Raw genomic sequence first — 15,437 nt, 5'->3', positions numbered from 1 at the left:
GTATCCACAGTCAATGTCTATCTTCAGGAGTTCTGGGAACCGGGGTGATGCAAAACATTTTTTGGTGTGTATAATTTGATATTACTTAACTACTTCATTCCAGAGGGCTACAGAATATTTAGACAAAACAAAAACAAGTTAGCTACTTATGGGACGAAAGTAAGTGGTTTTTTTCGTTTTCCCAACATTCTGATTTTCTAACTATTGGGCTTTTTGCTGGAAACCCCTCAATTGTGATATAAATAATCTCTTTGGTTAACGGCCAATGTGATGGCCTTTAAAAATTCTATCAGATTTCCCTTCTTTTCTTAATACTGGCTTAACATGTGAGCTATTAACATTCATGTAGGTGCTTTTCTTTTTTCCAGAGGTATCTGTATTCATCCTATAGACAACATATATGTTTCTCCTAGATAAGCATTATTGTTCATGTTTAGTGTTGTCGTCAAGCCTGGTGAACAGCGTCAGATGTTCATCGATCATACCCGTGTGAGACAGCGTTATCAGCACCTGACAGAGCTTGAAAAGGGTTCTTTGTCGATCTTTATTTGGTTGACTGGTCGAATCGTGGAATATCCAGATTCGTGGAGCATTCGGGTGTGACAGTGGCCCGATGATGGACTACATGGGAACGTGAGAGCAGACATATTCGTCGTTAAAGTTCCGGTCAACCACGTCTGACCATTACGAGGGAGGATCGCCGTATTGTACACCAAGCACATCGTAATCTCTTGGCATCTTCGCTTGCCGTCCGAGAACAAGTAATGGGCTCCTTGCAAAATTTCGTGTCATCCTTCACCAATGGTCGTAGACCAACAGTGGCCGAACTTTCTGCCCCAGGCACAGGTTGCTGTTAACACTACAATACAAACAGCTGCGTTTCGGATAGTGCCCTGACCGTGAAGCGTGGACTGCTGATGAATGAGGTCACACTGTGATGAATCGCAGTTCTGCACCAATCTGGATGACCTTCCGCGACGAGTATGGCGGGGATCTGTGGAGAGGTCCCATTGTTCCAAAGTGTTGGAGAGGTACATCGGCATTGCTCCTGGCCTTATAATGTGGGTTCAAAATGGTTCAAATGGCTCTGAGCACTATGGGACTTAACTTCTGAGGTCATCAGTCCCCTAGAACTTAGAACTACTTAAATCTAATTAACGTAAGGACATCACACACATCCATGCCCGAGGCAGGATTCGAACCTGCGACCGTAGCGGTCTCGCAGTTGCAGACGTTAGCGCCTACAACCGCCCGGCCACTTCGGCCGGCTATAATGTGGGGATCCATCGGGTGTGACTTCAGTTGACTGACGTTAAGGATTGAGGGAATTCTGATGACACAATGGTACGTCATTGACATCCCGCTTTCTCATGTGTTACATCTCATGCGAAAGTATTATGGTGTCATTTTTCGCCGGCCAGAGTGGCCGAGCGGTTCTAGGCGCTACAGTCCGGAACCGCGCGACCGCTACGGTCGCAGGTTCGAATCCTGCCTCGGGCATAGATGTGTGTGATATCCTTAGGTTAGTTAGGTTTAAGCAGTTCTAAGCTCTAGGGGACTGATGACCTCAGAAGTTAAGTCCCATAGTGTCTTTACAAATTGTTTGTGTGATGTTGAGGTACTCCTGTCGTCAACAAGATCCCCAGAACTTTCGCCGGTTTGATTACGTGTGGTAGCAGTTCATACGTCAAGTCTGTCCCAGCTGCGCCAAGCTGGGGAACCCCATCAGCATGACGTGACATTTTCGTATAACAACACGAACGTCCATATAAGACAGCAATGGGGTTCATGTTCAAAACAGATAAATCATAGGTTGTAGATATTGTAATTTCTCCAAAACTATATATGCATATGGAGACTATATTTATTTGGTGAAGACTTTATAACAATTCGTTTGGGTGAAAACAGAATAACAATCTCTTAAACAGTCCAGGAAGTATCTGAGGTCAACAGCTCAGCAGGCTTGTGCTACTGTGAAAACATTTAATTTAAGAATATAATTTCCTACAATGAAAGTGAAATATAATGTTATTCTTTCTGAAGAGTGATGAGTAGTGAAAGCCAGGTTTCTAGGGAATCGTCCTAGAATGCAAGTGATAGTCTAGTTCATCACAATGTTTTTTTAAGATGCTTAGATCGCGGTTCTAAGAACGGCCGGTTTGTAAATAGATCTAATTTCTTTTCGGACCACATTCCAATGTGTTCCATATGTGGACAAGAGTATTATCAAGCAGCTTCATAAAACGTCCAGTTGCTACGACAGTACTGGAAGATCGCTATTGTCCAAAAGCCGAGTTCATTTTGATACGGGTCATACTTATTGGTTCAAATCAAAAATATGAAAAGCAGAGTCAGTTAAACTGGCCAGCGGACGTGCCGAGGAGAAAAAAAATTAATAAAAACATAATGTAGCGGCGGACATGATCCCCAACGATAGATGCATTCTTGCGTTGACCCGTTGTTCGTTCCAGCATGACGAGATCGCCCATGGAATGCCACGAAAGCACTCCCCAGACCGTAACGTACAGGAGGTGTTTGCTTTCAGACGTTACACGCCGTACTCGTCATCCGGCATCTGTCCATTGGAGCATAAAACGTGATTCGTCTGAAAAGGTCACTGTCGTCAGACAGTGGAGCCCAGTTGAGGTTCAAATGGCTCTGAGCACTATGGGACTTAACTTCTGTGGTCATCAGTCCCCTAGAACTTAGAACTACTTAAACCTAACTAACCTAAGGACATCACACACATCCATGCCCGAGGCAGGATTCGAACCTGCGACCGTAGCAGTCGCGCGGTTCCGGACTGAGCGCCAACCGCGAGACCACCGCGGCCGGCCCCAGTTGAGGTATTGACGTGTAAATTCCAGCGTTATTTGTCGATGAATAGCAGCCAGCATGGGTGCATGAACCAGGGCTGTCCATAAATCCGTAAGAGTACGAGAGGGTGGAGATCTCTTCTGAACAGCACGTTGAACGGCATCCCAAATATGCTCAATAATGTTCATGTTTGAGGAGTTTTGTGGCCAGCGGAAGTGTTTAAACTCAAAAGGGTGATCCTGGAGCGACTCTGTAGCAATTTTGGACGTGTGGGGTGTCGCATTGTCGTGCTGGAATTTTCCAAGTCCGTTGGAATGCACAATGGACATGAATGGATGCAGGTGATGAGACAGGATGCTTACGTAAGTGTCACCTACCAGAGTCGTATCTAAACGTATCTGGGGTCCCATATCACTCCAATTGCAGATGTCCCACACCATTACAGAACCTCCACCAGCTTGAGCAGTCCCCTGCTGACATGCAGGGTCCATGGATTCGTGAGGTTGTCTCCATACCCGAACACGTCCATCTGCTCGATGCAATTTGAAACGAGACTCATCCGACTAGGCAACATGTTTTCAGTCATCAACAGTCCAATGTCGATATTGACAGGCCCAGGTGAGGCGTAAAGCTTTGTGTCAAGCAATCATCAAGGGTACACGAGTGCGCCTTCGGTCCCGAAAGCCTATATCGATGATATTTCGTTGAACAGTTCCAACACTTACACTTGTTGATGGCCCAGCATTGAAATCTGTAGCAATTTGCGGAAGGGTTGCACTTCTGTCACGTTGAACGATTCTCTTAGGTTGTAGTTGGTCCCGTTCTTGTAGGATGTTTTTCTGGCCGAAGCGATGTCGGAGATTTGATTTTTTACTGGATTCCTGGTATTAACGGTACACGCGTGAAATGGTCGCATAGGAAAATCTCCACTTCATCGCTACCTCAGAGATGCTGTGTCCCATCGCTCGTGCGCCGACCATAACACCACGTTCAAACTCACTTAAATCTTGATAACCTGCAATTGTAGCAGCAGTAACCGATCTACAAGTGCGTCCAGCACTTTTTGTCTTACATAGGCGTTGCCGACCGCAGCGGCGTATTCTGTCTGTTTCCATATCTCTGTATTTGAATACGCATGCGTATACCAGTTTCTTTGGTGCTTCATTGTACATCCTCCATCGCTAGTGCTGCCGTAATGTATCTGTGAGTGGTTATTGCACTTTGATGTCGAAAATAGGCGGTGATCACATTACTGTGAGTGGACCATGTGTACAGGTGAAGAAAAATTCGCGCACTCGGGCTTCGCAGCGCGATTCGTCACATACTGGCAATACAAAAATGTCCCTCACAAAATTTCGTATTGAGCATATGTCGGACAGTAAATGGACGTTCAAGATTGGCAATCTGGCAACACTGTAATTACATATACGATAACTAACTCTGTCAGCAGATACAGCAGTGCTGTGCAATTGGTGCACAAGTATATTGCGTTAACATGCAGGAGGACGAGGATTCGATTCTGGGTCGAGGCTTATGTGTTTTTATTTGCTAGAAGTAGTCTGCGTGGTACGGTATCTGGCGTCTTAATCGTCATACAGAGATTACAGTGGGTCTTCTACAAAATATTTGCAGTTACGTACTATGAACACAGAAGTGGCAGTACAATCATTTTCATTGGTGAAGTTTTAAAGAAGCCTTTTGCACGTCGTGGACGCGAATTGTTTCGCACCACTGCGTCTACTAGATTCAAAACCTGTTTCCTGTGTACCCTCCCCGAATGGGTCCATCGAAATTATTTGCAAGGCCCTACTGGTCAGGTAAAGCCTAACGAAATATAATAGACCTAAACGTGTCAAGATTAATAGTTCGCATTAATCGATAGGACCATTGGGAGAGCGTACACACAAAACAAGTTTGGAACCTAGTAGACGCAGTGGTGCAAAACAATTAGTGTCCACGACGTGCAAAATGTTTCTCTAAAAGCTTACCCAGTGAAAACGACTGTATTTCCATTTCTGTGTTTGTAGTAGGTAACTGCATTTTCTTTGCAGAAGACCCACTGTAACTGCTATATAACGATTAAGGCGCAGACATAGTGCCACACAGACTACTTTTATCAAATAAAAACAAATAAGCATCGACCCAGAATTGGACCCACGACCTACTGCATCCTAACCCTAAACGCTATCCACTGCGTCAACTGAAGAGCACTACTATTCTCTCATGAAAGAGATAATTACAGCACATTTGATTACAGTATTGCTAGACTGCCAGTCTTTTACGTCCACTTACTGCCCTAAATATGTGTAGGACGAAATTTTGTGAGAGAGATTTTTGTATTGCTAGTATGTGAGGAAACGCTCTACGAAGTCCGAGTCCGTGAATTTTTCTTCACCCTGTGTATCACTGGGCACTACTGCATTTTTTACAGTTAATCACCTTTAACTAAATTTCATATGTTGTCATGAGTCTCAGTTTTCTCTTCAGCCGTGAAGTTGTCTTTCACTTGAATACAGCTGCACCAGCACTTACATGGTACTGTATTTTAATGCTACAGTGATCGTGTGGATAATTTTTCTGTGAAATTTGTTAATTTTTCTCGTACCACTTAAAATAGCCTAACTTCGAGAAAATTGTGACGAAAAAGTGAATTACGACACTGTACAGCTACTATGGAAAATCAGGTTTATCGTTTACACGGTTGCGAAAAATGTATTGAAAAATTAAGTTGTGAAACCGTCATCCTTAGAAAGGAAAAAAAAACATGTCCGCTTTTTCTCGGAACAAAATACTGAATCCGCTCACATGTTTTACACATGGTACAAGGTATTTTTTTAGCTGGAGGCTTCGGTAGGGCGTGTCGCAACTAACTTCTGCAATTTTTTACACCTGTCCATAGATCCACTTAAACCAAGAGTATGAATTACTCGTACCTGTGTTCCTATAGATGCCAATGAGTTATTAACGAGAAAGAGAACAGTGGCGATTAGACCGAGGTACAACTTTTCTCGAGGGTTGAAGTAGGCTAGTACTTCGAGGAAATTCTAGAGGGTTTAGAGCAGCTGGGTAACAGCGTTCTGACTAAGCACACAGAAGAAGAAGTTTGTTTTGAAAGACCACGCTTGTCGGTTTTGAACGCTGTAGATGGGTGGAACTGGTACAGTGCGAGTCCTTGATTATTCACCGCTGACTGTCATAACAATGAAGTGGTGTTTACAGTATGTGCCTCTTAGTATGCAATCAGCACAATAAGATAAGTCGACAGAGAAACGTGACAGAATGGGAGAAAGGAAATATCGTGTTGGACTTACCCATGACCACATCGTGGATGAAGTTGCCAAATTTGTTGATGAATCACTGGGTACTGTCCAATCTGTCTTATAGGAATGGTGTACCACTTGCAGTCACGTAACATGGCATACGAGCAGTGGTCGTAAAACGACCTCGGCAAGTGTCAGTGAATGCAGGTCTATCTCAGTCAGTTCCCGAACCAACATTGCAAGGCTAAAGGCATGAAATGGACATGTAGGGTCGAGCATCTCGCATTAGGCCATTGACACGGCGGCATACGCAGCTGCATATATTCAATGGGCAGAAGATATTTTTCTTGTCAAATGACCAAAGGCGTCTAGTGCTTCGAAGGCTCAAGGCTTAACCCGCAGCATGAGGACGGTGCAGTACATGCAGGAGGAGGTCCTGTGACGTTCATGATGCGTTTTTAGTACCATGACTTGGGGCCACTCATTCAGTTTACCATCAACATTAATCGGGATGGTTATTTCGACATTTTCTGTGACCAATTGTTGTCTCTCCCATATCTTCATGATGAGTATGCTGTGGACACTACGGTCCACCAAGAGGACAACAGCTATCTTCACAAGGCTGCACCTATACGTTCAGGGTTTGATGAACAGTCTGGCATCCTGTAGTACCTCGACTGTCTTGCTAAATCACCTAATCGTATTGCTACAGAATATTTCTGGGGCTACTTTGAACTGTAGTTAATACTGAACAGTCACTATCCCACAATTGGATAACTCCATAGCAGTGAGTGGCTTCAGCTGGACAAGGCATACCTGTATATTCTTGTGGGCTCTCTTCGTAGCCGAATTGAGGCCATTATCAAGGCTTGCGGCGGTATTAGCGTCATGTCTCCTGCACGTGACTACTTTCTAGAGCGATTTGCTTATTCACGTCGTTAATAAGTTTTTAGAGTGTACACAGCAGCCTCGAGGACTCTCCCCTCTCATGTTGACCTTCTTCAGAGTTCACCAATGAGAATTTTGCTGCAGCACGAAAACAAGTGAAGGAAGATTTACGCGTATCACGCCACAAGATGGAGGATCAGAACTTGCAGTCCGCAATATCACATAAGACCCACAAATGTAATCAGGGAAGCGACGTAGGGTGAAGCGTAAAATCGTAGCACCACAACAGTACAAGACATTGTAAGTTATTTGCCATATGTCATGCTTTATTTGGAGTGTTATGTTTGTAAATAGGCTTATACCGGGTGTTTCAGAAATAAGTACAGAATATTTGTGGGATGAGAAGGTGGATACAGGCAATCATATTGGGTATACGAACGTGGGGTCACTACGCATATTTCCGACGTTATGCGACAACAAAAAGACACCGGCCCGCCTGGTGGTACGATAACCGGCAGTACGTATTCGTAAGTTTGGATGTTAAGTGTCATTTTTTTTCAATTGGTCGCCTCGCCTTAGCTAGGAAACACTACTGGTTTCCCTTGTCCTCATTCGATGCTGTGTTTGTGTGCTTCGCTTCCACTTCAACGTAATTCGTAATCTAGTGTTGCACCAAAGGTAAGGTTATGAATCAATGGTATGCACTTGCAAATTCAAAAAGATTGTTTGCTCTGTGTTATTATGCGTCGAACATGGAACATTTCACGTAGAATGAACTTGCAGGTATGCACTTAGCCGTTGATGCTGCAGGAACTATGGAAACAGCACGGCGTTTGTACGCAGAACGTTGTTCAAACATAAGACTACCAAATCAGAGAATATTTGCAGCTGCGGATCGTCTTATCCGTGAAAGGGGCACGTTACAGTGAGATTTCCATACTCGAGGTCGCCCACGGAGTGCACACAATCCTGGTTTCGACGAACGAGTACTCGAAATGTTCGACAACAATCCTTCAGAGAGTGCGCGTTCCCTTGCTCATGCTCTAAATGCCACTTCTAGCGTGTTTGGATAACTCTGTGTGATGATCATCGTCATCCCTACAAGTTGTGTAAGGTACAGCATCCTCTACCCACTGATTTTCCAGTTCGGAACGACTCTGCCGAATGGTTCTTACAACAAAGAATTCTAACTCCCGACTTCGCAAACATTGTTCTGTGGACTGATGAATCGACTTTCCTCCGTGAAGAAATGTTCAACAGTCGCAAGTCCCATGTATGGTCTCGTGAAAATCCTCGGGGTACGGCTGCCCTCCTTTTTCAGGAACGTTTTTCAGTTAATGTTTGGGCTGGAATTATTCACAACCAAATAGTGAGGCTTTACATTATTCCACACAGTTTAACTGGCCGTGTTTACCACGTTTTTTCTCGAACACGTACTTCCCAGTCTTCTCCAAGAAGTACCGCTTTAAACCAGAAGACGGATGTTGTTCCAGCATGTGGGTATCTCTCCATTTCACAAATCGAATGAGAAGATTCTTGGACGCTGGATTGGGCGTAATGTATCTGTTCACTGGCCTGCAAGATCCTCAGATCTCACACCACTTGATTTTTATCTTTGGAGCCACGTGAAGGCTCTTGTGTATGAAACTTTCGTAAACACTGTGCAAGAACTCGTAGCTCGAACTGCTGTTACTGCAGGAGACGTCCGAGATCAAGCCAACGAAACATTACCCATTGTCCATCGCTCTGTGGTTCGACGGCTTGATTTATGCCATCAAGTCAATGGTGCCCGGTTTGAGTATTCGCTACAGTAATCAGAAAGAACCGTGATGTTTCCTCCAGGCAAAGCGAATGTGCTTTGGCTTTGTCCAGCGCCCTAACTATGAGTTAGAGATCCCTCGTTCGTATACTTAAAATGACTGCCTATATCCAGCCTATCTTCTCACAAAAAATCTGTGCTTATATCTGAAACACCCAGTAGTAGTCGAACTAAGTCGGGTGATGCTGAGGGAATTAGATTAGGAAATGAGACACTTAAAGTAGTAAAGGAGTTTTGCTATTTGGGGAGCAAAATAACTGATGACGGTCGAAGTAGAGAGGATATAAAATGTAGACTGGCAATGGCAAGGAAAGCGTTTCTGAAGAAGAGAAATTTGTTAACATCGAGTATAGATTTAAGTGTCAGGAATTCGTTTCTGAAGGTATTTGTAGGGAGTGTAGCCATGTATGGAAGTGAAATATGGACGATAAATAGTTTGGACAAGAAGAGAATAGAAGCTTTCGAAATGTGGTGCTACAGAAGAATGCTGAAGATTAGATGGGTAGATCACATAACTAATGAGGAGGTATTGAGTAGAATTGGGGAGAAGAGAAGTTTGTGGCACAACTTGACAAGAAGAAGGGACCGGTTGGTAGGACATGTTCTGAGGCATCAAGGGATCACCAATTTAGTACTGGAGGGCAGCGTGGAGGGTAAAAATCGTAGAGGGAGACCAAGAGATGAATACACTAAGCAGATTCAGAAGGATGTAGGTTGCAGTAAGTACTGGGAGAGGAAGAAGCTTGCACAGGATAGAGTAGCATGGAGAGCTGCATCAAACCAGTCTCAGGACTGAAGACAACAACAACAACAACCCAGTATTTCAAGAGTCTTGCTGAAATGTAAGAGCTCACGAAGCTATGTTGTCCAGTATATTTTTTTAGACTTTAGCAGAGAAAACTCAGTAATAATATGGTTGTCGTTTGAAGGAGGGCCACAGTAACGTGAATAATTCGTGATGTTTTCACCAGGTATTAATGAATTTAATCCACAGTGATCAGTATCAGTCAACTCGAGAACCGTCATGTGTGGAAAACTGTAAACAGCTAACCGTTCAGTAACATTTACATTCATTGGACAACGTAACAAGTGTGGTGTATGTGTACCATAAGCCTTAAGTGAAAGATAACGCAAATCAGCTGGTGGCCGGTTGTGTCTCCGTAGTCACTCTTCATCAGTTATTTCTGATCAGCAGCTACCATTTCTGCTCACCATTCATAATGAATGGTGGCTTCAGTTCAACTAAAAACAGAACGGAATGACTGACAATGAACAAAAAAATCAAGCCAGTTTCAAATCTTTATTTATGCAAAGGAGATAATATTAAGAGTCTGGTAGGATAAATAAGATGCCGGGTACAAGAAATTGCTTGCTGCGCTTATCGCCGTAACTGTTGACTGTTACTGTCATGAGCTTTACCACCCTGCTGTCATAAGCGAAGAAAAACGACAGTGAAGACTACAACAAGTGTTGCTGCACCACCAGTATGTACGCTTGCTCGTTGCTAACTGGACATAAACAACTATCTAGATGCACTCTGGGAATTCACCACTCCGTATCTGAGGCTGTGAACACACTTTCGTACTCTGGCACTTTATCCAGAGGGAACCGGATCGAATTCAGGGATGGAAGAAATTTTCAGTGCCAGTGCTCTGCATTAAATTCCATACTTCTCTGCAGTCACACTTTAAATGGCGATTAGTCTACCAGACGGGATGCTAAGTTCGAAGCACCCTTTAGAACCATTCGAGCAGACTACGATATGTGCCGTGTACTCAACATCATCAACAACACAAACGCGACTTTAAACTCTGCACGGACTAGCCGCAGTCACGTACGTTCAACAGATACCTTTAAAACAACACCATTCTCGTTCTTCACGAATCAGTGGTGTCATTGTGCGCTAATAAATAAAACTGACCAGTAAGGCCACTCACCCTATCATTCTAAATCTCTCAGCTAACATTACCACATGACTTTAAATTTATTAGGAAGTTATTTCGTATTCCTCAAATTGTTGCAAACTTGCGCCTTTCAGTCTGTATGTGTCAACCTTTGAGAGAATTCTTTGGGCCATGAGAACACTTGTCAGACTTGGAATGTTACCTTCTTGAATTTCAAATCCACATATTTCTAAAACGTTGAGTGTCAGTTGTAGATAATGTAGCAGAATATATCACTAAGTATACTCTGTATGCTATTTTATCAAATTGAAATTTCATCATAGTCATTATGTTAGGTACCGCCTATAACATTTGGTATTCTAGAGGATATAAGTGCTACACATAATTTACTTACTGTTCGTTTCCCAATAGGCACATATCTGCTTTGTGTCTCCGAAGATATTGGGTACACTGTAAGTCAGGACTTCACTGAGGTTCCCAACGCTTACATTTGAGATGGTTACTGACATCACTGGCTCTTCTGTTGCGAATCTCAATTTGGGTGTTGTTTCATTACTAGAAACCTTGTAAAACCCCAGAGGCCGAAAAAATTTACCATTCTTGTAACAGACAAAGCGAGCTCTGACTCTACTGCGCATATAGCGAGCGGCCACCAACACAGCTTCTGTTGGGACGTGCAGGAATATTTCCTAAAAAAGAAAACACATATGAATCAGGGCATTTGCAATAACACATCAATCGCAAATTAACAATGATAACACTAAGAACATACTCGCTACTTGAAGTAAATTTGAATAGAGTAGATTACTATCATAGCTTGAAATTGGATGGATATTGCTGAGAAGAGTGCTGTCTTATCTTACACTGAAGTGTATCAAATTTTCATAAGAACACTTGAAGAAAGGTTTCCTACACACAAGGTGCTCTAGAGTAGATAACATTTCTTGTTTGTTAATTGAACAAAATAATTTGCAGCTGAGTATTCATTACAGTTTAAAACACTGGGATAGATCGTGGCTGAAACCTGTGTATCTTTTACTGCAAATGGTCTTCGCGATCGGACACTCGATAACGTATAACGCACAGAATTACAGATTCAGTACTGAGCGTTTCATTTAGCGTATGATCCTTAAGAAATAACTGTTTTTGCGGTGTTAAGTTTGTCACATTGATATTGAGCAAGTATGTAGTACGTCCAACAATTATTTGGACATTTAAAGTGAAAAACTTCACTGTATGAAGAAAATCTGGTTATCTACGAAGTACATCGTGTTCCGTGATGACAATGCTTCAGTTCACATTGCTAACTCTGATGTTGTGTAGATGACCTTGAAAATATCCTCGTAGCTGTTCAATAACCAGAAGTGAATATTATCGAGCATTTGTGGCAGATTAAAAAGCAGAAAATCTGTCACAGATTTCTTTCCAGTCGTCAATGACATAGTTAATTGTGGTCATGGTTCAAATGGCTCTAAACACTATGGGACTGAACATCTGAGATCGTCCTCAGAGGTCGTGCGGTAGCGTTCTCGCTTCCCAAGCCCGGGTTCCCGGGTTCGATTCCCGGCGGGGTCAGTGATTTTCTCTGCCTCGTGATGACTGGGTGTTGTGTGATGTCCTTAGGTTAGGTTTAAGTAGTTCTCAGTTCTAGGGGACTGATGACCATAGATGTTAAGTCCCATAGTGCTCAGAGCCATTTGAACCAATCCTCCTCAGACTTAGTACTTAAACCTAAGTAACCTAAGGACATCACACAGAGACATGCCCGAGGCAGCATTCGTACCTGCGACCGTAGCAGCAGCGCGGTTCCGGACTGAAGCGCCGAGAACCGCTCGGCCAAAGCGACCGGCTAAATGTGGTCATGGATAAAAAGAGACGTATTCATCCGGAAAACAAAATCATGAGTCATCCGCGCACATTTCGTAACGAACCGCACAAGTGTATCGTGTCAAACGTGTATGCACAGTTGTAATCATTCTTTTACAGAGGTCTGCGTTATTTTGACAGAAACTGTTTGAAGGGGGAAGGAAGAACTTTCAGATGCTGCGCCAAGCGCGTACATTGCTACTGTGCAAATAAAGTTGGTATCCATCCCAACACCAAATGGCGATGAGAAATATTCACGCGTAGTATGACAATGTCTCAGTTATAATGGATCTAGAGTTACTAAAATTTTGGCTATACCAATTCGCGCCCTAACTCCAGCTGCGTCAGGATGAGCAACAGCACCACAGAGAACTGATGCAACAAAACCAAAAACTTTAGCAACAAATGCAACTGCAACGATATCGACAGCAACTGATAAAGACAAATAGGCGTTGCCAGGGAATCCACTTTCTTTCGCCAGTTTTGCAGTAACAAATGGAAACTGAGAAGCACATCAGCATTGGTTAATACTATACTTCCAGAAATGTGAAAGTTGTAAGACTTTTGTAAAGCGAGGGTTGTTTTTATCCTCTACTAGCTGGCAAACCCGGCATTGCGCGGGTATTCATTCTGCGAATTTTCTATTACGAACGAAAAAAAAAACATCGAAAAAATTCATTTCCATATATTCGAGAAAACATCTTTGACATTATGAAACAGTTGTACAAAAAATATGCATAATGTACAAATGTAGAAGTACAGTATCCAAATTAGGAAACATAGTACGAAAAATACAAATTCTCTGTAACGTTTACTTAATGATTTTGTAAATATCTCTATGGCAACGCCTCTTCATAGCTCTATAGACGGCTATTGTTTTCGCCTACAGCCATCCGCGTCCTCGCAGTTGAAAGGTGTGAAATGCGCTGTCAGTTGTCAGGGATTTTCTTAAGTTGCCTCGACTGTAGGAATGTCTTGTTAGTAAGGAATAAATGTATTAAAGCATCATACATAAAGCAGGTTTTTTCACGCGCCTCATTTTTGGTAACATACTTCCTTATCTATGTGTCATACAATAACGTACTTGTGTAGGTACATTCAGCGTCATATGTGGATACTGCCTCCGAAAGATCTTGCTAATAGAGTTGGTGGCAAATAAGCAATAAATTCAACCGTGACACATGATAAGGCAGTTTTTCACGCATTCCAGTTTTTATGACATCATGTCTCCTGATCTACGTTTCATAAATGGATATAATTTTGTAGATACATTCATCGGCATATACGGATACTTTCTGTAAAATGTGTTGCGAACAGAGTTAGTGGCGTAGTAGCAATAAATTCAAACGTCTTCCAAGATGCAGCAGTTTTTCAAGTATCTCATTGTTCATGACGTCATTCCCCTCAACTGGGAGACATATGTGGTTCGTTTCCCAACAGCGATTGTTGACAGACAGCAAGTGATATGTGTATCAAGTATGGTTGAAATCGGTGGAGCGTTTTACGAGGAAATATGGAATATACCTACAGAAATGCATATATCCATTTTTAAAATATGGACGGATTCCAGTGATTTTGACGAAATTTTCGGTTTATGATCAAATATTACAATATGAAGGCTCATATAGTGACCACTCGCTTTACGTTCCATCAGAAAATTTCAGAAGATGGATAGTCAGCTGACAATTGCCTATTTAAAAGGCCTTGGTCGACATTCTCACTTTCAGCGCAAAAATGAGTAGTGCAATTAATCTTATGCAGATTCCAGCATAAGAGATGTAGCCATTCACTTAGCTCCTCAGGCAGAGAGAGCAGCCAGGGCTAGATATACGAGTCGTGATTTGCGGACGTCATGGAAATAGTGCAATAGCGGCACAACAGGTTATCGACGAAGACCTGGATACAGTCAACATGTCAGGAAAATGTTTCATACAGAATCTTAAATTTCATATTAGTCATTAACCATACTCGTATTTATCATTTGCTCCTCAGAATTACTCGAAAACACTATTGCGAGAAAGACGATGTCCGCAAAGGAACCAAGTAATCGCTCCTCCTTGTCGTTGTCATTAACAAGCAGTGTTAAAGAAGATTATTCTTAGCGTTATTAGCAACCAAGCCATTCGTGTATCAAGTGCTACTGCAAACACAGCTGTAAGAATTGTACACAGTGTTTAAAAATTTGCCAATGTCAGCTGAAGCATAATCAGCCATTTTAGCCAATGTCTCTCGCACATCAACTTCGTTCCGTAACCACCGAGGAAAATATAGCACCGATAAAAATGATTCTGGCGTTATTTCTGAACAGTATTCCAAGAAACTTTGAAATGGATGTGGGTGGCTCAGTATATTTAACCAATAAAGACATACACAGTCATTAATTGCTCAACAATAAAATGACTTAACACACAATTCGTCACATATAATACGGAAAAACTGCCTTTAAAAGGCCAAGGTAAGGGGGCCTTCCGTGTATAGGAATATTAATGGTAATCTGATTCTTATAGTGGTAGCATTTCTATTAATTTTTAATATGTCTAGATTACAAGAATTTACAGTTTTCGGATTCCAAATCCGACATGTAATTAATCTAGCCTTGGAAACCATTCCGTTTTCTTTGATACAATGTGCAAAGAATATATACCCCTGTCAGTGCCCAGTACAGGAAGCTGACATACCTAAACGCATAGACTCTCTCACGTTTTTTGCAGGTCTCATCCTGTTCATTAGTCACGGAGAGAAGAAGTAAAAGCAGAGATAGATTACATCAGAATCAGGACGTTAAAGCACTATTTGCTCCCACTCAGTGGACTGCATACATGGTGAAACCAGATGCGTATGTATGACGATTTCAAGGCTTCAGTTAATGCGTAATCCGAGATA

General features: G+C 42.4%; 1 protein-coding gene across 1 annotated transcript in view; it reads right to left on the bottom strand.

The window, feature by feature from the left end:
• LOC126249386 (uncharacterized) overlaps positions 1-15,437 on the bottom strand; it is a 238,892-nt gene that overhangs the window by 50,482 nt on the left and 172,973 nt on the right. Inside the window, exon 9 of the mRNA XM_049951039.1 lies at positions 11,083-11,377. Within this exon, the coding sequence (XP_049806996.1) occupies positions 11,083-11,377 (295 nt within the window). The remainder of the gene's footprint in view (positions 1-11,082; positions 11,378-15,437) is intronic.

This window comes from Schistocerca nitens, chromosome 3 (genome assembly GCF_023898315.1).
Source record: "Schistocerca nitens isolate TAMUIC-IGC-003100 chromosome 3, iqSchNite1.1, whole genome shotgun sequence".
Lineage (NCBI taxonomy): Eukaryota > Metazoa > Arthropoda > Insecta > Orthoptera > Acrididae > Schistocerca > Schistocerca nitens.
This window is presented reverse-complemented; position numbering and strand designations above follow the sequence as displayed.